A 16,201-nucleotide genomic window follows, 5' to 3' on the forward strand; every position below is an offset into this window, starting at 1 on the left:
AAACACGGTAATTAATAATGAACTTATTTTGCAAAATAAACTTTTCTGTTTTCTGTAAAACAGATCTGCAAATGCTCTATGCAGTTAAAGAGGCCAGTGGAAATGCTAAGAATACCAGTTGACTATTATTTTGACCCAGAATACTATTTGTAACCATTGATCAATAATACTATTGGAGCTGTTTCGAAGGTAACTAATGGAAGAGTTCAATCAAATCTATTGAGTCAAACCAAAACAGTTTGTGAATGTGGACTGCAAATGCTCTTTGCCGTTAAAGAGGCCGGTGGAAATGCTAAGAATACCAGTTCACATGCCGATATTGACGAGGCTGGAGAGTGTTTGAAAGAAGCTATAAATGATTTGTCACACACGCTACAAACAACTAGTCCAGGTGCAGCTCATGTTCCTGTTGTAGTTGACTCGATTAGCAAATCAATTGGACGAATGGATGAAAGATATTCGTTCAGTGGTGATCTCATTGACCCTAGTTTAAGTTTCGTTGATTATCAAACACGAATGGTTAACATATTGAGAGAAATTAATGGAATCGCTCAAGATATATGTCAAGTTATATTCAACTAAACTACTTTATTTTGTTTGTTTCTTGCTTAAAAGACACTTTTAACACATTTATGCACAAATTGCAACAAACTGACACAAAATTAACGCAAAAAGCGGGTTAAACGGGCTTTCTTTCATATTTACACTCTGTTAGTTTGTAATGGCATGAAAACAGAGTCCATTTGTGCAATTAAAAAGTTTCTCTGCGCAACAGTTCTCGAGAAAAGCGAGGTCAAAGTCGAAACTTCGTTAGCCTTTTGTACCATTATTAGAGCAGATTTTTTCATAAAACTTTTAGTCATGATGTCACTTTTGATTACCAACTTGAAACTGAACTCATTTTGTGCAAAACACTTTTCTGTTTTCTGTAAAACAGATCACTTCGATTTACAATTTAACCGACCTATTTCAGTGAACGCAAGAGTTAGCGAGCTTAAATTTATTATTCATACATAAAACTTACTGTCACACATCAAAGGCTGGCTATTTTTTTCATTTCACCAACGATTCTCTTGATTTTGGCCATTGCCCTAGAAACTTCGAATCTGAATATTTCGAGAAGGGCATCAACTGAAATCATCATTCTCCCAGTAAACATTAGAGTTCATTGTTGACTATAATATCATATGATTGAATGCTGAATAAAATCTGATCTAATTCAATTAATGATGCATATTAATTTCACACTTAAGATTTTTGCTTGAGTATCCATTTAATTTTAAACAGAGTCTCAAATCTGTCAAGACAAATTATAAAATGATCTAACTTTTTTACTAGAATCTTGACTAATTTGATAATTCAACATGGTATAGCCCATAATGAAATCTAAAGTTTTGTTCAATAGTGCAGATTTTAGAGGATGCCATTATCGAAATATCGAAGCTCAAACTTTTTAGGTTAATGGTCAAAAACAAGAGGACTGCCATTAAATTGGAAAAAGTATTTGATTGTTGACGTGTGGCATCAATTTTTATCCAAGAATAATAAGTTTTAGCCTTCTAACTCTGTAGGTCACAAAAATGGGTCGGTCTAACTAAAAATCGAACTTATCTATTTGTTCAGAAATAGAAAATTTTATTTTTCAAAATAAGTTCATTTTCTAGTTTTCAATCAAAAGTTACACCAGAAAAGGGAAGTTTCATTAAAAAACCTGCCTCCATAATTGTAAAAAAAGCGATCGAAGTTTAAACTTTGAACTCGCTTTTCTCGAGAACTGTTGAGCAGAGGAACTTTTTAATCTCACAAATAGACTCAATTTCCATGTCCTTACACCCTAACAGAATCTAAATTTGAAAGAAATCAATTTTTACCCGTTGCTGCCCTTTTCCAACTTGTGTCAATTTGTACACAAATGTGTTTTCAAGTATTTTTCAATTATTATAATATCCGAATTTGATGAATAAATGAAAACTTGGCCCCAGTTTAATAATATTATGATGTCTTTATTTATTAGTAACGAATGTGCTGTTATGGTTCTGTATTTTAGTTCTTTAATCATGAATTTAATGATTCTATTTTTGAAATGATGTTAGTGAATGTCATAATGTTGATGAGGATGATGATGAAGATGATTACAGAGGCTGAAAGAAAAGGAAGCGAACAAAAATCAAATATGAATTTGTAAAATTGATAATTATGGCGATGACGATGATGAAAATGTTGATTAGATCTTCAGGTGAAAATGGCATGAAATCGGTGACTTAGATTCTATTTATTTAAATTGGCGAAGATTATTTGGTTCAAGTGTTAAAATTAAGATGAATAAGATAGATCATAATATTCCCGGCCTTTCTGATTGTACCTTGCTTTGTGAATTGCTGCTAATTTATCTCGAGCTTCGTGAAGTTCTCGTTCTTTTCGCAAGATTTCTTCACGAGCTGATATTTCTTGAGCTATCGATGGAACCTTACGATTACTGATGACTAAACTTGTTTCTTCGTCTGCTTCAATGGCCCGTTGAGCAGCACGGACAAGATTATCAGTTGCTTTCTTAACTGCGTTTCCAGCAGCTTGAAGACGCAACATTGTTTTGGAATCGGGATCAGCTTTAACCTGACAAGCAACCAAGAGATGTGCAGTTGAAGCGGCTACTTGTTTAGCTGCAGATATTAGTTTCTCTTCTGATGCATGACCCTGAACGAGAGCGTTAGCTGCCTCCACAAGACTGTGTGTTGCAGCGGCAACCATACGAGCAGCCGATATTAAACCTTCAGACCATTCACCGTCGTCTGATCGGGAAACAGGATGGTTAGAGAGTCGACCTGCAGCAACAAGTTCACGTTGGGCAGCACAAGCGGCTCTTAAAAGAGCTGCTGTGGCTGATGTTATTGATTTCGCAGCTTCCAATATCATTTCATCAAAATTCATGTCTTCATGAGGTAACTAAATTAGAAGAGAATTGAATTGAAAAAGAAAAATTAAATGAATGCTAATCAAATAATAAGTTTCTTTGCAAATAATTTACCTTAATACTGGTTCGACGGGGTTGTAGACTTGCTAATTTCTTGGCTGCAGCATCTATCGAAGCCGCTGCTCCAAGCAACTCAGTTTCTGCTATGACCGTTGGATCATCTGGATCTACCCAATCTGACCCTTTAAGCATTTCTGCACAGCTTACGATCTCAGTTACCGACGAGGCAATATCTCGAGACATTTCAATGAGAATCTGTTTCTCTTCACTTGTTGCTCCACTGGCTCGTTGTATGCATTGACGAACCATTTGCAGCAATTGGCGATATTTAAGAGCACAACCTCGGCCGACTTCAAGAGTTCGCGATGTCAGTTCACCTGATTCAGAGGCAAATGCTGCTTGCTTTGTAGTAACCAAAAGGTCAAATATAGCTTTGCGTCCCATATTGGCTGCAGCAATAATGTCATCTTGACGACCACTGTTGCCTGCAGCAACTGCTTTAGCCGTTGAAATTGAAACGGGTTTAGTTATGCGAACTAAATCTTCTGGAGTTGAATGTTTATTTGGTGGTCCAGAGGTATCAAATAACCTGATCTCTTGGTTAATTGCTTCAATTGTTTGCTCCAAAGCACGAGTTCCTCTTTGATGTTCATCTTCAACCGTTTTAACCGTTTTTAGTAAAGATGTTACATTTGATATCATGTGCTGTTGAAAAATAAATGATACACAATTAATAAACAATTTAGCGAAAACAAATGGAAAAGGTTAATACGCCTGAACTATGCAAACCATCATCAGTGACCCGTGTTATAACCAATTATGTTATGAGTGAGTAATTAGATGGAAGACCAACGCCATCAACATTAAAAACATAAATATAAACTGAATCGCCCGAGATATCAAGTGCTTAAACCAACCATTAACATTCAAAAACAATTTATCCTTTAGATTCAAACCTCAGGCTCGAGATTCAACGATAATTCAAACATGTTAGTTTCAAATGAATATTTGGTTTGACTATAAACTAAAGTTATGATAATATCGACAATGAAATTGATTTGCTCGGGTTATTAAACAGTAAAATGTGAAAAACGATTAATAAAGATTGGGCAAACAAACAAATGCAAGTCAAGACAAATGTTGAAACAGGATGCGAAGTGGTGGCAATGTTTAAAGCTATAGTAATGGACATGTCTAGGTATTTGTATGAAGTTGTTGAATGATTTAAGTGTAGATTGCGTTGATTGCTACCAACCTTGGCTGATTCCTTCATTGATATCATGGTTGGATCATCGTTACTCTTGCCTGAGGCTGATTTGGTTGCAAGTACGAGGTCACCTAGAGCAGTTGCAACGTCCTTAGCAGAGTTCAACAGCAATACCTGAGCTTCTGAATTTTTGGATCCTAATGAAGTTGCTCCTTGTTTAACTTCCTCACTTAGTTTGACAATAGCTTCAACAGCGTTACCAGCAGCATCGGCCAATTTTTCTTGATCTGAAGCAGCACCAACAAACAATGCTTTGGTATCTTCGACCAAAGCTTTAGCGCATTTCAAGATGCTCTCTCGGTGTGCAGCGAATGTATCATTTGGATCTTCAGGGTTAAGGGTTCCCGCTGTGGCAAACATAATGGTTGTATCCAGGTCACCAATAATTCCTGAGACCACAGAAGCTGCATTAATACAAGCTTGGGTTCCTCTTGATCCAGCTTGAAGGGCAGCCAAAACATAGGAAGCTTTTTCAGAAACATTTCGAGTTTGTTCGGTTACATCTTTTTGAGCTCTAAAATCATCTGGATCGTCCTGAACGGGACCAGTAGCTTTGGTTAACTGAATGCATGCACTGCCTAGTTCTTGAACGCTGCTTTTAATGCGATTACCGACCTGTAAATAGATCGATATCATTATAAACAAATGAAAAACGTTAACGAAATGTAAAACTCTAAGCTAATAACAATACTTTATAATGATATTTATTAATGACTTACTTCGTAATTTGATGTAGTTCCTATGGCACCAATGGTATTTAAGGTTAAATTTGAATAGTTAGTGGCCAAATTATTGGTGAGCTCGCTTAACTGGTCAACTTCCTTATTCACTGATTTTGTATTCTGATGTTTTAAGCAGAAAAAGTAATTTAAGATTTAAGTTTTAAAGATTGCTGTTAATAAAAGACACTGTTGACACGAATGGCAGCAACGGACAAAAAATTGATTTCTTTCGTATTTAGACTTTGTTAGTTTGTAGGGACTTAAAAAATGAGTTCGTTTGAGCAATTGAAAAGTTTCTCTGATCTACAGTTCTCGAGAAAAGTGAGTTAAAAGTTGAAACTTCGATCTCTTTTGATACAATTATGGAAGGAGATTTTTAAATGAAACTTTATTTTTCTGATGTAATTTTTGATTGCAAACTAGAAAATGAACTTATTTTGCGAAATAAACTTTTCAGTTTTCTGTGAAACAGAGCACTTCGATTTTCAGTTGTATCGAACCCATTCTGTAGCCATAAGAGTTAGAAGGCTGAAACTTATTATTCGCGGACAAAAAATGGTTACACACATCATCAATCAAATACTTTTTCTAATTTAATGACGGTTCACTAGTTTTTGACTATTGACCTAAAAAGTTTGAGCTTCGATATTTCGACAATGGCATCCTCTAAAATCAGCATTATTGCACCAAACTTTAGATTTCATTATGGGCTATAACACGGTGTAATATTAAATCATTGAAGATCTTACAAGAAATAATAGATCATTTTATAACTTGTGTTGACAGATTTGAGACTCTGAGAAAAATTAAATGGCTACTTAAGCTAAAATCTTAAGTGTGAGAATAATATGCATTATTAATTGAATTAGATCAGATTTTACTCAGCATTCAATCATATTATATTACAGTCAGTAATGAAATCTAATGTTTACTGGAAGAATGCTTATTCTAGGTGATGTCATTTTCGAAATATTCTGGTTCGAAGTTTTTTCTTCAATGGCCAGAATCAAGAGAACCATTGCTGCATGGAAAAAAATAGCCAACCTATGATGTGTGACAGCAAGTTTTATGTACGAATAATAAGTTTAAGCTCGCTAACTCTTGCTCGTACAGAAATAGGTCGGTTTAATTGTAAATCGAAGTGATCTGTTTTACAGAAAACGAAAAGTTTTTTTCACAAAATGAGTTGGGTTTCAAGTTGGTAATCAAAATTTGCATGATGACAAAAAGTTTTATGAAAAAATCTGCTCTCATAATGGTACAAAAGGCTAACGAAGTTTCGACTTTGACCTCGATTTTCTCGAGACCTGTTGATCAGAGAGACTTTTTAATCGCACAAATGGACACTGTTTTCATGCCACTATAAACTAACAAAGTCTAAATATGAAAGAAAGCCCGTTTAACCCGCTTTTTGCGTCAATTTTGTGTCGGTTTGTTGCAATTTGTGCATAAATGTGTTAAAAGTGTCTTTTCAGAAAGAAACAAACAAACAAAAGTAGTTTAGTTGAAAATAACTTACAATTTCTTGAGCGATTCGATTGATTTCTCTCAATATGTTAACCATTCGAGTTTGATAATCAACGAAACTTAAACTTGGGTCAATGAGATCACCACTGAACGAATATCTTTCATCCATTCGTCCAATTGATTTGCTAATCGAGTCAACTACAACAGGAACATGAGCTGCACCTGGACTAGTTGTTTGTAGTGTGTGCGACAAATCATTTATAGCTTCTTTCAAACACTCTCCAGCCTCGTCAATATCGGCATGTGAACTGGTATTCTTAGCATTTCCACCGGCCTCTTTAACGGCAAAGAGCATTTGCAGTCCACATTCACAAACTGTTTTGGTTTGACTCAATAGATTTGATTGAACTCTTCCATTAGTAACCTTCGAAACAGCTCCAATAGTATTATCGATTAATGGATCAAAATATGCTGAAAATGCAGTCACTCGGTGACCTAAGCTTTCAGCTTCGCATTTGCCAGTCACTCGAAGAGGATCAATTTTATCAGCGATTTCATTTATAGTTGAATGCAAAATTTCTCGATAAGTTTTGAACGAATGATCAGCTCGAGTGGATAAAGTTTGGTTCATTAAACTCATTCCTGAAGAGTCAAGTTCCCTAATATTTCGACGTAATTTTTCAATAGCAATATCACATTCTTTCTGACCTGGTGCAGCTTCTCGAAGAGCCGCAATCAACGAAGCAATCGATGAATCAACCGATTCTCCATTAGATGATAATTTGGTCCATGAAGGTCCATCTTGTGGGTTGAGTATTAAAACCTTCGAAGTATTTAAAAGATTACAGAAAGAGTCGCAAGTCTGTTTAGCTGGACTAGTAATAGGTAACTGGGCTAAGCGAGCTTTGTCGCTTATTCGAGCCGGAATTCCAGCAAATTCATCTGAAGAGGCAAAAGCAGTAAGGTTTTGGACAGCATCAATCAATGGTTTGGTTGCCTCTGCACAGAGTTTACGAACAACTTCTGAATGAGGCTGAGAATCGAGAGATTTTATTTCCTTTACTAAAGCGGCTGTGGCATTGGCAACATCTTTAGCTGATTGAACAAAATGTCGTTTAGCAATGGGATTAGTTGTTTTTGATGAAGCCAATCGACACGCATTACAAAGGGACGATGTATGACGAGCAATAGCGGTTGCAGCAGTCAATATTTGCTGTTGACTGGATGATCTTTGAGATAATTGGAAACAAGCTTCGGTAATCGCATCATTAGATTTATGGAAAGCTGATATATCAACTAAACCAGGTCTACCAGCGACTGAACTAGCATCTGCAGCTGCAATAAGGTATGCTGACTGAGCTGATGTTTCAATTAGACCACAAATTGAATCGGCTCCATCACGAACAGAGTTACAGAAGGTTTCAGTGTCACACTTTTCAGCTGAATTACCAATATTGGTCATGATATCGCGAAGTTTATGTGAATATTCAACAATTGTATCAAGACAGTCGAAATAACTTGCAGAATTGACTGGTTCAACAGGATTTTCCAACAAAGGTCGAGCCATTTGGATTCGTCTGATGGCAGCGTCAATCTCTTTCTGACCAGGAGCAGCAGTCGAACACAAGTTGATTAGATTATTGATGGAATCATTCAAAGATCTTTGAGAACTTCCAAGCGTATTCTTGGCAGACAATGAGTGTGGATCAGAGGCAACGGATCGAGCAGATAATAAAAGTTTGCTGCTTCCAGAAGAGATCGAGTGTAAACTGGAAACCATTGATTTTTTTATCGACTCGTCTTTAATACCAGCAACCATTTCCAGTCCAGAAGTTGCGAAGGAACCAAAAACAGTGGTAAATCGTTTTGAAGCCGAAGACAAGTTGACTGAAGATTTAGAGTTGGCAACAATTTCAGCCGCAGATTCGTTCAATCTATTGGCTGCAGCAATCAAATTGTTCGAAAGATCTGCATAAGATTTCTTAGTTGAACTTGAGACTGATGTTACACTTGAAAATAATGTATTGGATTCACTAATGGTCCTAATTGCTTCATCAATATCTCGTTGGCCTGGCATTGAATTCATACAATTATTCAAAGCATTGGAAACATTTTTAGCTACAAATGTTAACCTAGGTTGTCGCTCTTTATCATTCATATTTTCCAAAGCCCATTTAGTTTCCTGGAACAATTCAATTGATTTTTCAAGAACATCTCGAGAATTTTGAAGAGTACGAACTTGAAAATCTGGATCATTAGAAGTAGCAGCAACACCTCGGACAGAACGTGTCATATCTCGAAGAGCAATGGTTGTATCTCGAGAAGCAGCACCAACATGAACCTCATTGCCTTGTGAAGCAGCAGTTAGAAGCTCAGCCATTCCAGAGCCGACAGTTTTACAATCGACACTCAATTGAGTGATGCAGCGTTCAATAGTTTCGCCTGGAAGTGGCTTGAGGTTTCCTCGAGCAGCAGCTTTTTTATTGGCATCTACTTCAGTGATGAGCTCTTTAACAGCTTCGATTGCATTTTCAATTTCAAATGAAGTGTAACATGCTTCTTGTGCCTTGGTCAAGCTAACTTTGAGTTCAGAAATTGCTTCATCAAGCTCTTGAGCAGAGTTTCGAAGAGAGAGGGAACACGATGGGTCTATTATATTGGGTATTGCGGCCTTAGAAGCATTGGCCATTCGTGAGGTTGGCTCAATGAAGGCTTCACAGGCATTTATTAACTGAATTTGAGCAACAGGATCATCGGGATGACTGTGAATATCTTTGATTCCGGAGACAACAGAAGGCATTGAATCAGAAACTTCGGTGCATATCAATTCCAATTCATCATGTAATATCCTATTACTGTTGTGTGAACCAGATCCATGAATAGCGGCAATATTTTGAGTTGCTGCGGCGGCAGTTTGACGAGCGCATACCTCTAATCGATTGATTACCTTCTTCCTCAGAGCGTTGGATACTGCAGTATTAGTAGCATTAACCACATCTTCAGCGGCCTTTTTCAGAGCAGCTTGAGATTTTGAATCATGAGGATTGGTCGCACATCCTTTAGCAGCATCCATAAGACGACTTGTAGCATCAGCAAGAACTCTGGCAGCAGCTAAAAGTCGCTTTTGAATGTCTGTGTCAAAAAAATAATTTTAGATACGATTATAATTTTGCAAATCAACAAAGTTTATGGATTTAAAAATATTAGAAAATTTGATAACTGAAACACAGATTTCAACCATTAAAGGTCTGAACTTGAATATGGAACTAAGCTATTACTAAAAGCAACAGTTATCAATTTACATGAAAGTCAGAGTAAAATGTTCCACTGACGAAATGAATAGCTTAAAGCCAGAACCTATTAGTTTCTCAAGTAGCATTAAATTTTAAATTTTTATGGTTCGGCTTTTCAGTTATTATAACTGTAATATTCAATGCGATTACTGAATTTATATATTTCGTGTATTTATTTTTAGAGGCTACAATAAACAAACATTGACTAGTGATGTTTGCTGAACATGTATACTTTAAAGTGTGTTTACCTGAATCAGGTTGTGTTCCTGCTTTTCCCTTGATATCTGTAACCAATTGAGATGTAGCCGAAGCCAAAACTTTGGCTTGTTTAACCATTTCTCCGGCATCACCTGTGGAACTGAACAGTTTATCTGTTGCATCAATAATTGTATCAACTGCCCCATCATTTTCGGTAACTTTTTTGGCTCGATGACTTCCATATAATCGAACCTGGTCTAAAAGTTCATTGAGCGCCCGTGTAACAGCAGCAGCAGCTTCTCTTAAGTCCAAAAGAAGCTTAGGATCCTTGCAGGACAGTTGACAGGCTTTCAGGACATTTTCAACTGCTCTAGCAACCTCTTTACATGCCTCAGTTAACTGTTTTTGACAAGAAGGGTTCTGTATTGTTGGAGCCACAACCTTCGCAGTGGTAACTAATTGGCTTGTTGCCAATGCACATTGGGTTGCTGAGTCGATAACTTTTGCTGAAATGATACAAATGTGTCAATTATAATATAACGAAGGCATTAAACCGTTAACAAGATGATGAATTGACATTGATTAAATAGTGTAATCATGGTTGGGGCGATATTTAATAAATAAGAGCTGACAAAAATTTCCATGATTTAACTCATCAAATAGTTAGATAAAAACTTAATATTTTTAACTTAATTTTAGCTTTAAACTCAATTAATTTTCTTTGCTGATTAACTCCAAACTTTTCTAATTTATCAGTATTTACTCAATTAAAAGTTTAACCAAAAAGTAGACCCTAAGTTGCTCAGCAAACAGGACTTGACGAGATTCGAACCCTAAACCAAAAAATCTCAAATTGATTGTTGATTCACAATTGAATTGCAAAGTCAAACAGAGTCATCCTGCGGGCATAATTCTAACTTCTACTTGTGGATTGCTCTTCTAAATTACCCTTTACGTTACCCTTTCAGTTTAACAGTAAATTTAATTTACTGAATTGTTCGTCTTAATTTTTTTTGATTTGTTAATATTTGTTATGATTCAAATTAAGTGAATTATATTTATGCTGATTTAATTCTGTTCAATGAGATGTCTTGGGAAAGTCTTTTAGTTACGTAAGTGTTACTATTCGATTCTCTAGTATTTTTTGTACCGTTTCTCAAAATCTTTTCCTATCATTTTAGACTTTTTATTATTCAGCAGTGATATACCGGTAATTAAACGGCATAAATTCATTCATTGGGTCAATTCACTTAAAAGAATAATTACCTTGATCAGTGTCATCGCATTTAGATGCAACATCTTTAGCTTTGAGTACCAAAGAAGCTGCTGCATTAGCAACGTGTTTGGCTATTGCTAAAAGTATATCTGCTGTCTCTTTATCGTATTCTTCCTCCTCGCCGATTGTTGCTAGTACTGCTTGGGAGGCTTCACCAACCCGACCTGCTGAGTTGAGAAGTTGAGGGCGACTTGCTTTACTTGTTGGTTCTGCTGCCTTCAAAAGATCAGAGAATGCTTTACACAATCTACGTGCTGCGTCTAACAATTCATCGCCTTTAGCCTCATCCTCCATCAAAGTTGCGATAACTCTAACATCTTTGGACATTTCTGGTAAATTGGATGTAATGGTCGATACAGCTGCTCCAATAGCAGGTGCCATTGTTTCCAATTCCTTTGGTGGAACTCCAGTTAATGTTACTAATTGAGCGGTAGCTGCATTCATCGCAGATAATTGAGAGGCTACGTTTTGTTTTTTGACATCCATTTGACTTTGTTTCCATTTTTTGGCACTTGGGTCATTACCAATATCAGGTAACCTAGCCTTAGATGATAACTCTTTTTCAGCCTTTTTAATAACCTCTTTACCAGCTTCAATTGTTGACAATAGAGCTCTCTGAGGTCCTGAAAGTCCAGTTGAATGGATAGCCGGTTTCTTAACTTCACTACTTGGTACATGACCGACATGAGCATGACCCTTAATCGTAGTCATTTGAACTGGAGGTATAGATCGTTCAACGAATATTTCAGGTTCCTTAGTGGCCGCTCTAAGGACAGCAGGCATGGCAATGGAGTTAACTTCGGGTTGAGCTAGTTTTGGTAATGGTGCAGGTTGATATTGAAGTATCGTAGCTTTATAAGGAGCAACTGAATCTTCCACCATGGTTGAACCTTCATCACCTTCAATACCAAAATGGTCTTTGGCCTTTTTCCTTTTCAAGATGATATCAATGTAACCTGCTATCAATTGAGATATCTGTTCACCTTCCCCTGTTTGGACTGAATAATAGGAATCAGAATAGTCTCCAAAATCGAGAGTGAATGAATTTGGTGAGGCAGCCCATCGTTTTACTGTGGTCAACGGCCATGTTTCAAGTATTTCTTTGGTCCTCTCATCCAAGCGTAAAACTGAATCCTTAGTTACTCCTAATAGTCTTGGTGATAATTTGTTTTTACCCTTCATTTTTTCCTTAACCAGAAAAAAGGTTACTCCATAAGTTTTCAATGATCGAGCTAGCTGAACATATTTAACTTTAGCGTCAAGCTCAGTGAGACCAAATTGGCGACGATGTACAGTGAAAATACGTTTCTCAATTCCTTTTACTTTAACCCATTCCTTGGGAAGATAATCCTTGAGATCAAGAAAACCTGGTCGATGTTTTGCCTCTGAATGGTCACCAAACTGTATTTGACACTGAATACCAGCAAAGGTAACCGCTTGATCTTGAGTCACTGGATGAGTTCCATTAATTATAGCATCACGAGTTTGAACATACAATAAATTTAACTGTACTGGATCACCCGAATCAATATTGGAATCAGAGAAGAAAAATTTACGTCTCAAAAGTAATGTTTCATCTTCACCAATTCCCTGTTGAGTTAAAGTTTTTGAATGGTCAACCCAATCAAGATCATCATCAGTCTTCAACTTTTTCTTCAACTGTTCCATCGTTCGGTCTAACGTTTTATCTTTGTCACGTTTTTCACGGCGAAGTGTCAACGTTCGAGTTGAATAATCAGATTCTTTGGGCTCATCAGCAGTTTCCCGGACCAAACTATACTCGTCGTGATTTGTTATACCTCAAATACAAAAGAGATTATATTATATGAAATGAAACAAAAACAAAGCCATTCGATAGGAAGCATCAGATAAAAGATAAATCAACGACAATTTAAAATATCTGACAGTAATAGATAATTGTTGCTATCCTTGCTGTTTCCTTCCAAAAATTCATACAGTAAACGATAAACCAAACATACTCTATTAACTCATAAACCCACATTTACTTTGGTATCTTGGATGGTTTCTATTTTTTATTCACACATAAGAGGAAAAAAGAGTAATCTTTTTTGTTTATTTCCCTGTGGGTGTTAGCTTGAATAATCATGATTTTATTCTGACAATCTTATTGGATAACTATTACTAATTTCTAAGGTCTACTGGAAATGGGAACACATAGACACTTGTGGCTGCCAAAAAGAAAATAAATTTTGGGGAAAATTCATGTTTCAAAACGAGGTTAAGATTTCATACCCACATCGCATCAAATCACAATCAATTTTGATTACTATTCAAGACACTCTTCATCATGTGTTTTAGTTTAAATTGTTGTTTACCATCAACTTGGCTTCACTAGGCTATCAACGATTGCTGCTTAGATCAAGATTACTCTTGTTGTGTAAAATACCACCAAAGGGTAAAATCATTAAGGATAATTTAATGGAAAGATCTTTCAAAGATCTCATCTCTTCCTCTCATATTACGCACGCAATTTCCAATGTTTATCATGATTCATGTTTATTTCAAAGTTACTCTGTAACAATTTGAACTGCTCTGTTTTTTTCACTTGTAAGTATGGGTTAACTATTAATAATTTAAAGTTTACTGATGACTTCAATATACGAAAATTTTTAACACTCTACATTTTTACTCACCTATTTTAGTACAAATAACTACCATTAGATTGGCCACTGTTTGGGATTCATCAACAAGAACCGTTTTTACTGATCCATCCAACATTCGGATTCGAAGTGGCCTCATCTTACGTTTTAATTCCATTGTTTCCTGAAACGAAATAAACTAAAGCGTTACATTCGTTTCATTTATAGTAGCAATTTAACAAGCAAATGTACGTTTGTACATTAATTAGCACGATTACATCGATGTTTTCTGGAACTTCTCAAGCTGATTAATTTTTCTCAAATACGACTTTGATCACTTATTAGTTAGTCAATGCATTCATCACACCTAAATCTGTTATTTGATTCGCAAAATAGATTTTAAATTTATTGAATCTTTGACCTGCGAATTGATAATCCAACATTTGATAAACTTACCCCCATATTTCGTTATTGATTAACTTTTATCCTTTCGAAATGATTCGTTTTAAATGAGTAGATATACTTTGGATGATGATAATGATGAAAACAATAGTTCACATTGAAGCAACAGGATGATCAACAAACAATAACATAACACAAGTAGAGCATTTATATGAACGTTCAAAAATCACAGATGACCAATGAACTGGTGCACAAATAAAACAAAATTAAGGTACGTATCCACAATTGGTATTCAATTAGTCATAAAACAAAACAATTATAAAAATTTTTATATCTCCATCTTTTTTTTCCTTATTTTTAGAGTAATGGTTTGTGTAACAATTATCAAAATGAAGACCAGGGACAATATTTATATAACTCTATGTTGGGCTTATGAGATGATACTAGATGAAGACGATGAAGAGCAAGCAAAAGACAGAGATCCGAATAAAAGGAAGAGAAAAATAAGGTGGTGGGATGAAAAGATGAATATATGATGAAAGATTAGGTTTCCAGGATCGGTGATTCAGAATCAGATGGGAAAGGAAGATGCAAGGATGATTAAGATAGAAGAATTAAGAGAAAGACTTTTCGGCCCTCTCTTGGTTTTTGCTCTTCCTTCAAATAATTACAAAGCTTATTCAAATTTCCAAAAATATAACTTGGCTCTGGTTCCTAAAATGCTTGCCAATTGCTCACCCCAGCTCCAATTTTGGATATAACTAGATGGATGTATATTGACTCAGGGTCACAGCTCTAAAATTTACAAACAGATTTTCCTCTTCCATTCACTTTATTTTAACAATTACCAAGTAATCCTGTAATTTGGGTTGTTTTGACTCATCAAAACAATCAACTGTCTGGTTGATCATTGATCTTTAATCATTTCACTTCATGTTCAATTTTTGACTTAGCTCAGATGTTGCTTCAAGTTTTGTCATTTAAATTGATATCAAGGATATTCAATTTGTTCAATATCATAACATGGTCTTTCCTGATATTTAGTCAACTTTAGTCAGCAATTCAATGTACAAAACAAATTCAACCAGAATTGTCAGGTAGATTGAACATCAAGTCAATAACTTGAATAACTCATTACATCAAGATTTGACTAACACAAATTGAGCTAAGAAATCTCATCTAGAAATTCGGGCAATCGATGCCACTGTAAGTCAGCTCATGATCAACATTTATTTACATGTTCGAGTGTACAATCCATGACCGAAAATTGTTTTCAGCTCAAAAATTTAGTCAGACAAGCTCATAACGAGTCTGAAGCTACTTTTACCAGAATGACTATGCTAACAACGGAAATGACAATTGAACTTATTAATTGAATATATTACAATTGGAGATGATAAGGAGGCTCATTCGAGTTGAAAGAAAACTACAAAATTTTAATGTTTAGCATTGTAAATCTAAAAGTAATATCTTTCAGATGAAAGAGAGATTACAACTCGAAAGGAAAAAATAATGTTCCGTGCAATTTTCTGTCTGTGCAGTTGATTGACTTGTGAATGGTCCATCAGATTCTATTATTATATTGTTCGCTTCATTTTCTTTGATTTATCATTTTGTTTTATGAATTTTTCATTAAGTAAAATCCTGTAATCTAAATTAAGTACTTGGACCTAATAGCTAAAAATGTTCTGACAATGTTGTGAGTCTATGGATCTAAAAATTAATGTATGAATTGGAAATGAGATACGACGCTCTCAAGATTGTGTTGACAAATGTGAGGCTTTATTTTAGATTAAAAGATAACTGGACAATTTATTTAGATAAAACAGAAACAATCATATACAAATTATCAATAACTTGAAAATCTTTGCAAATCCATACTTGAAACTCCTTTCTCATCTCTTTAAAATCTTCGCAAATATTTTGTTATGATCAAGCTTAAATAGACCAGTCTTGTGATATCTTATCAGTTATAACATATCGCTTTTTGTGTTTACCATACTTT

General features: G+C 35.5%; 1 protein-coding gene and 2 long non-coding RNA genes across 4 annotated transcripts; 2 read left to right on the plus strand and 1 right to left on the minus strand.

The window, feature by feature from the left end:
- Window positions 1-1,982: 1,982 nt before the first annotated feature.
- rhea (Talin_middle and talin-RS domain-containing protein rhea) lies at window positions 1,983-14,390 on the minus strand. 2 transcript variants are annotated; one of them, XM_015925936.3, is made up of 9 exons: window positions 14,251-14,390; window positions 13,849-13,978; window positions 11,185-12,993; window positions 9,969-10,424; window positions 6,480-9,559; window positions 4,958-5,080; window positions 4,353-4,853; window positions 3,026-3,676; window positions 1,983-2,943 (listed from the first exon to the last, which is right to left on the minus strand). In XM_015925936.3, exons 1-9 carry the CDS (start codon window positions 14,254-14,256, stop codon window positions 2,314-2,316), a joined length of 7,386 nt encoding a protein of 2,461 aa, XP_015781422.1. In that variant the 5' UTR covers window positions 14,257-14,390; the 3' UTR covers window positions 1,983-2,313. The 2 variants fall into 2 exon arrangements, with proteins under 2 accessions (XP_015781422.1, XP_015781421.1); XM_015925935.3 differs by having other exon boundaries at window positions 4,227-4,853.
- Window positions 10,888-11,840, plus strand: LOC149093868 (uncharacterized). The gene is made up of 2 exons (XR_016198643.1): window positions 10,888-11,030; window positions 11,100-11,840. It is a non-coding gene; the product is annotated as an uncharacterized LOC149093868 (long non-coding RNA).
- On the plus strand, window positions 13,901-14,467 carry LOC149093869 (uncharacterized). The gene is made up of 2 exons (XR_016198644.1): window positions 13,901-14,042; window positions 14,312-14,467. It is a non-coding gene; the product is annotated as an uncharacterized LOC149093869 (long non-coding RNA).
- The last annotated feature ends 1,734 nt before the right edge of the window (window positions 14,468-16,201 follow it).

Source organism: Tetranychus urticae, chromosome 2 (genome assembly GCF_039701765.1).
Source record: "Tetranychus urticae isolate SD_2017Ah chromosome 2, NJAU_TeUrti_SD_1.0, whole genome shotgun sequence".
NCBI lineage: Eukaryota > Metazoa > Arthropoda > Arachnida > Trombidiformes > Tetranychidae > Tetranychus > Tetranychus urticae.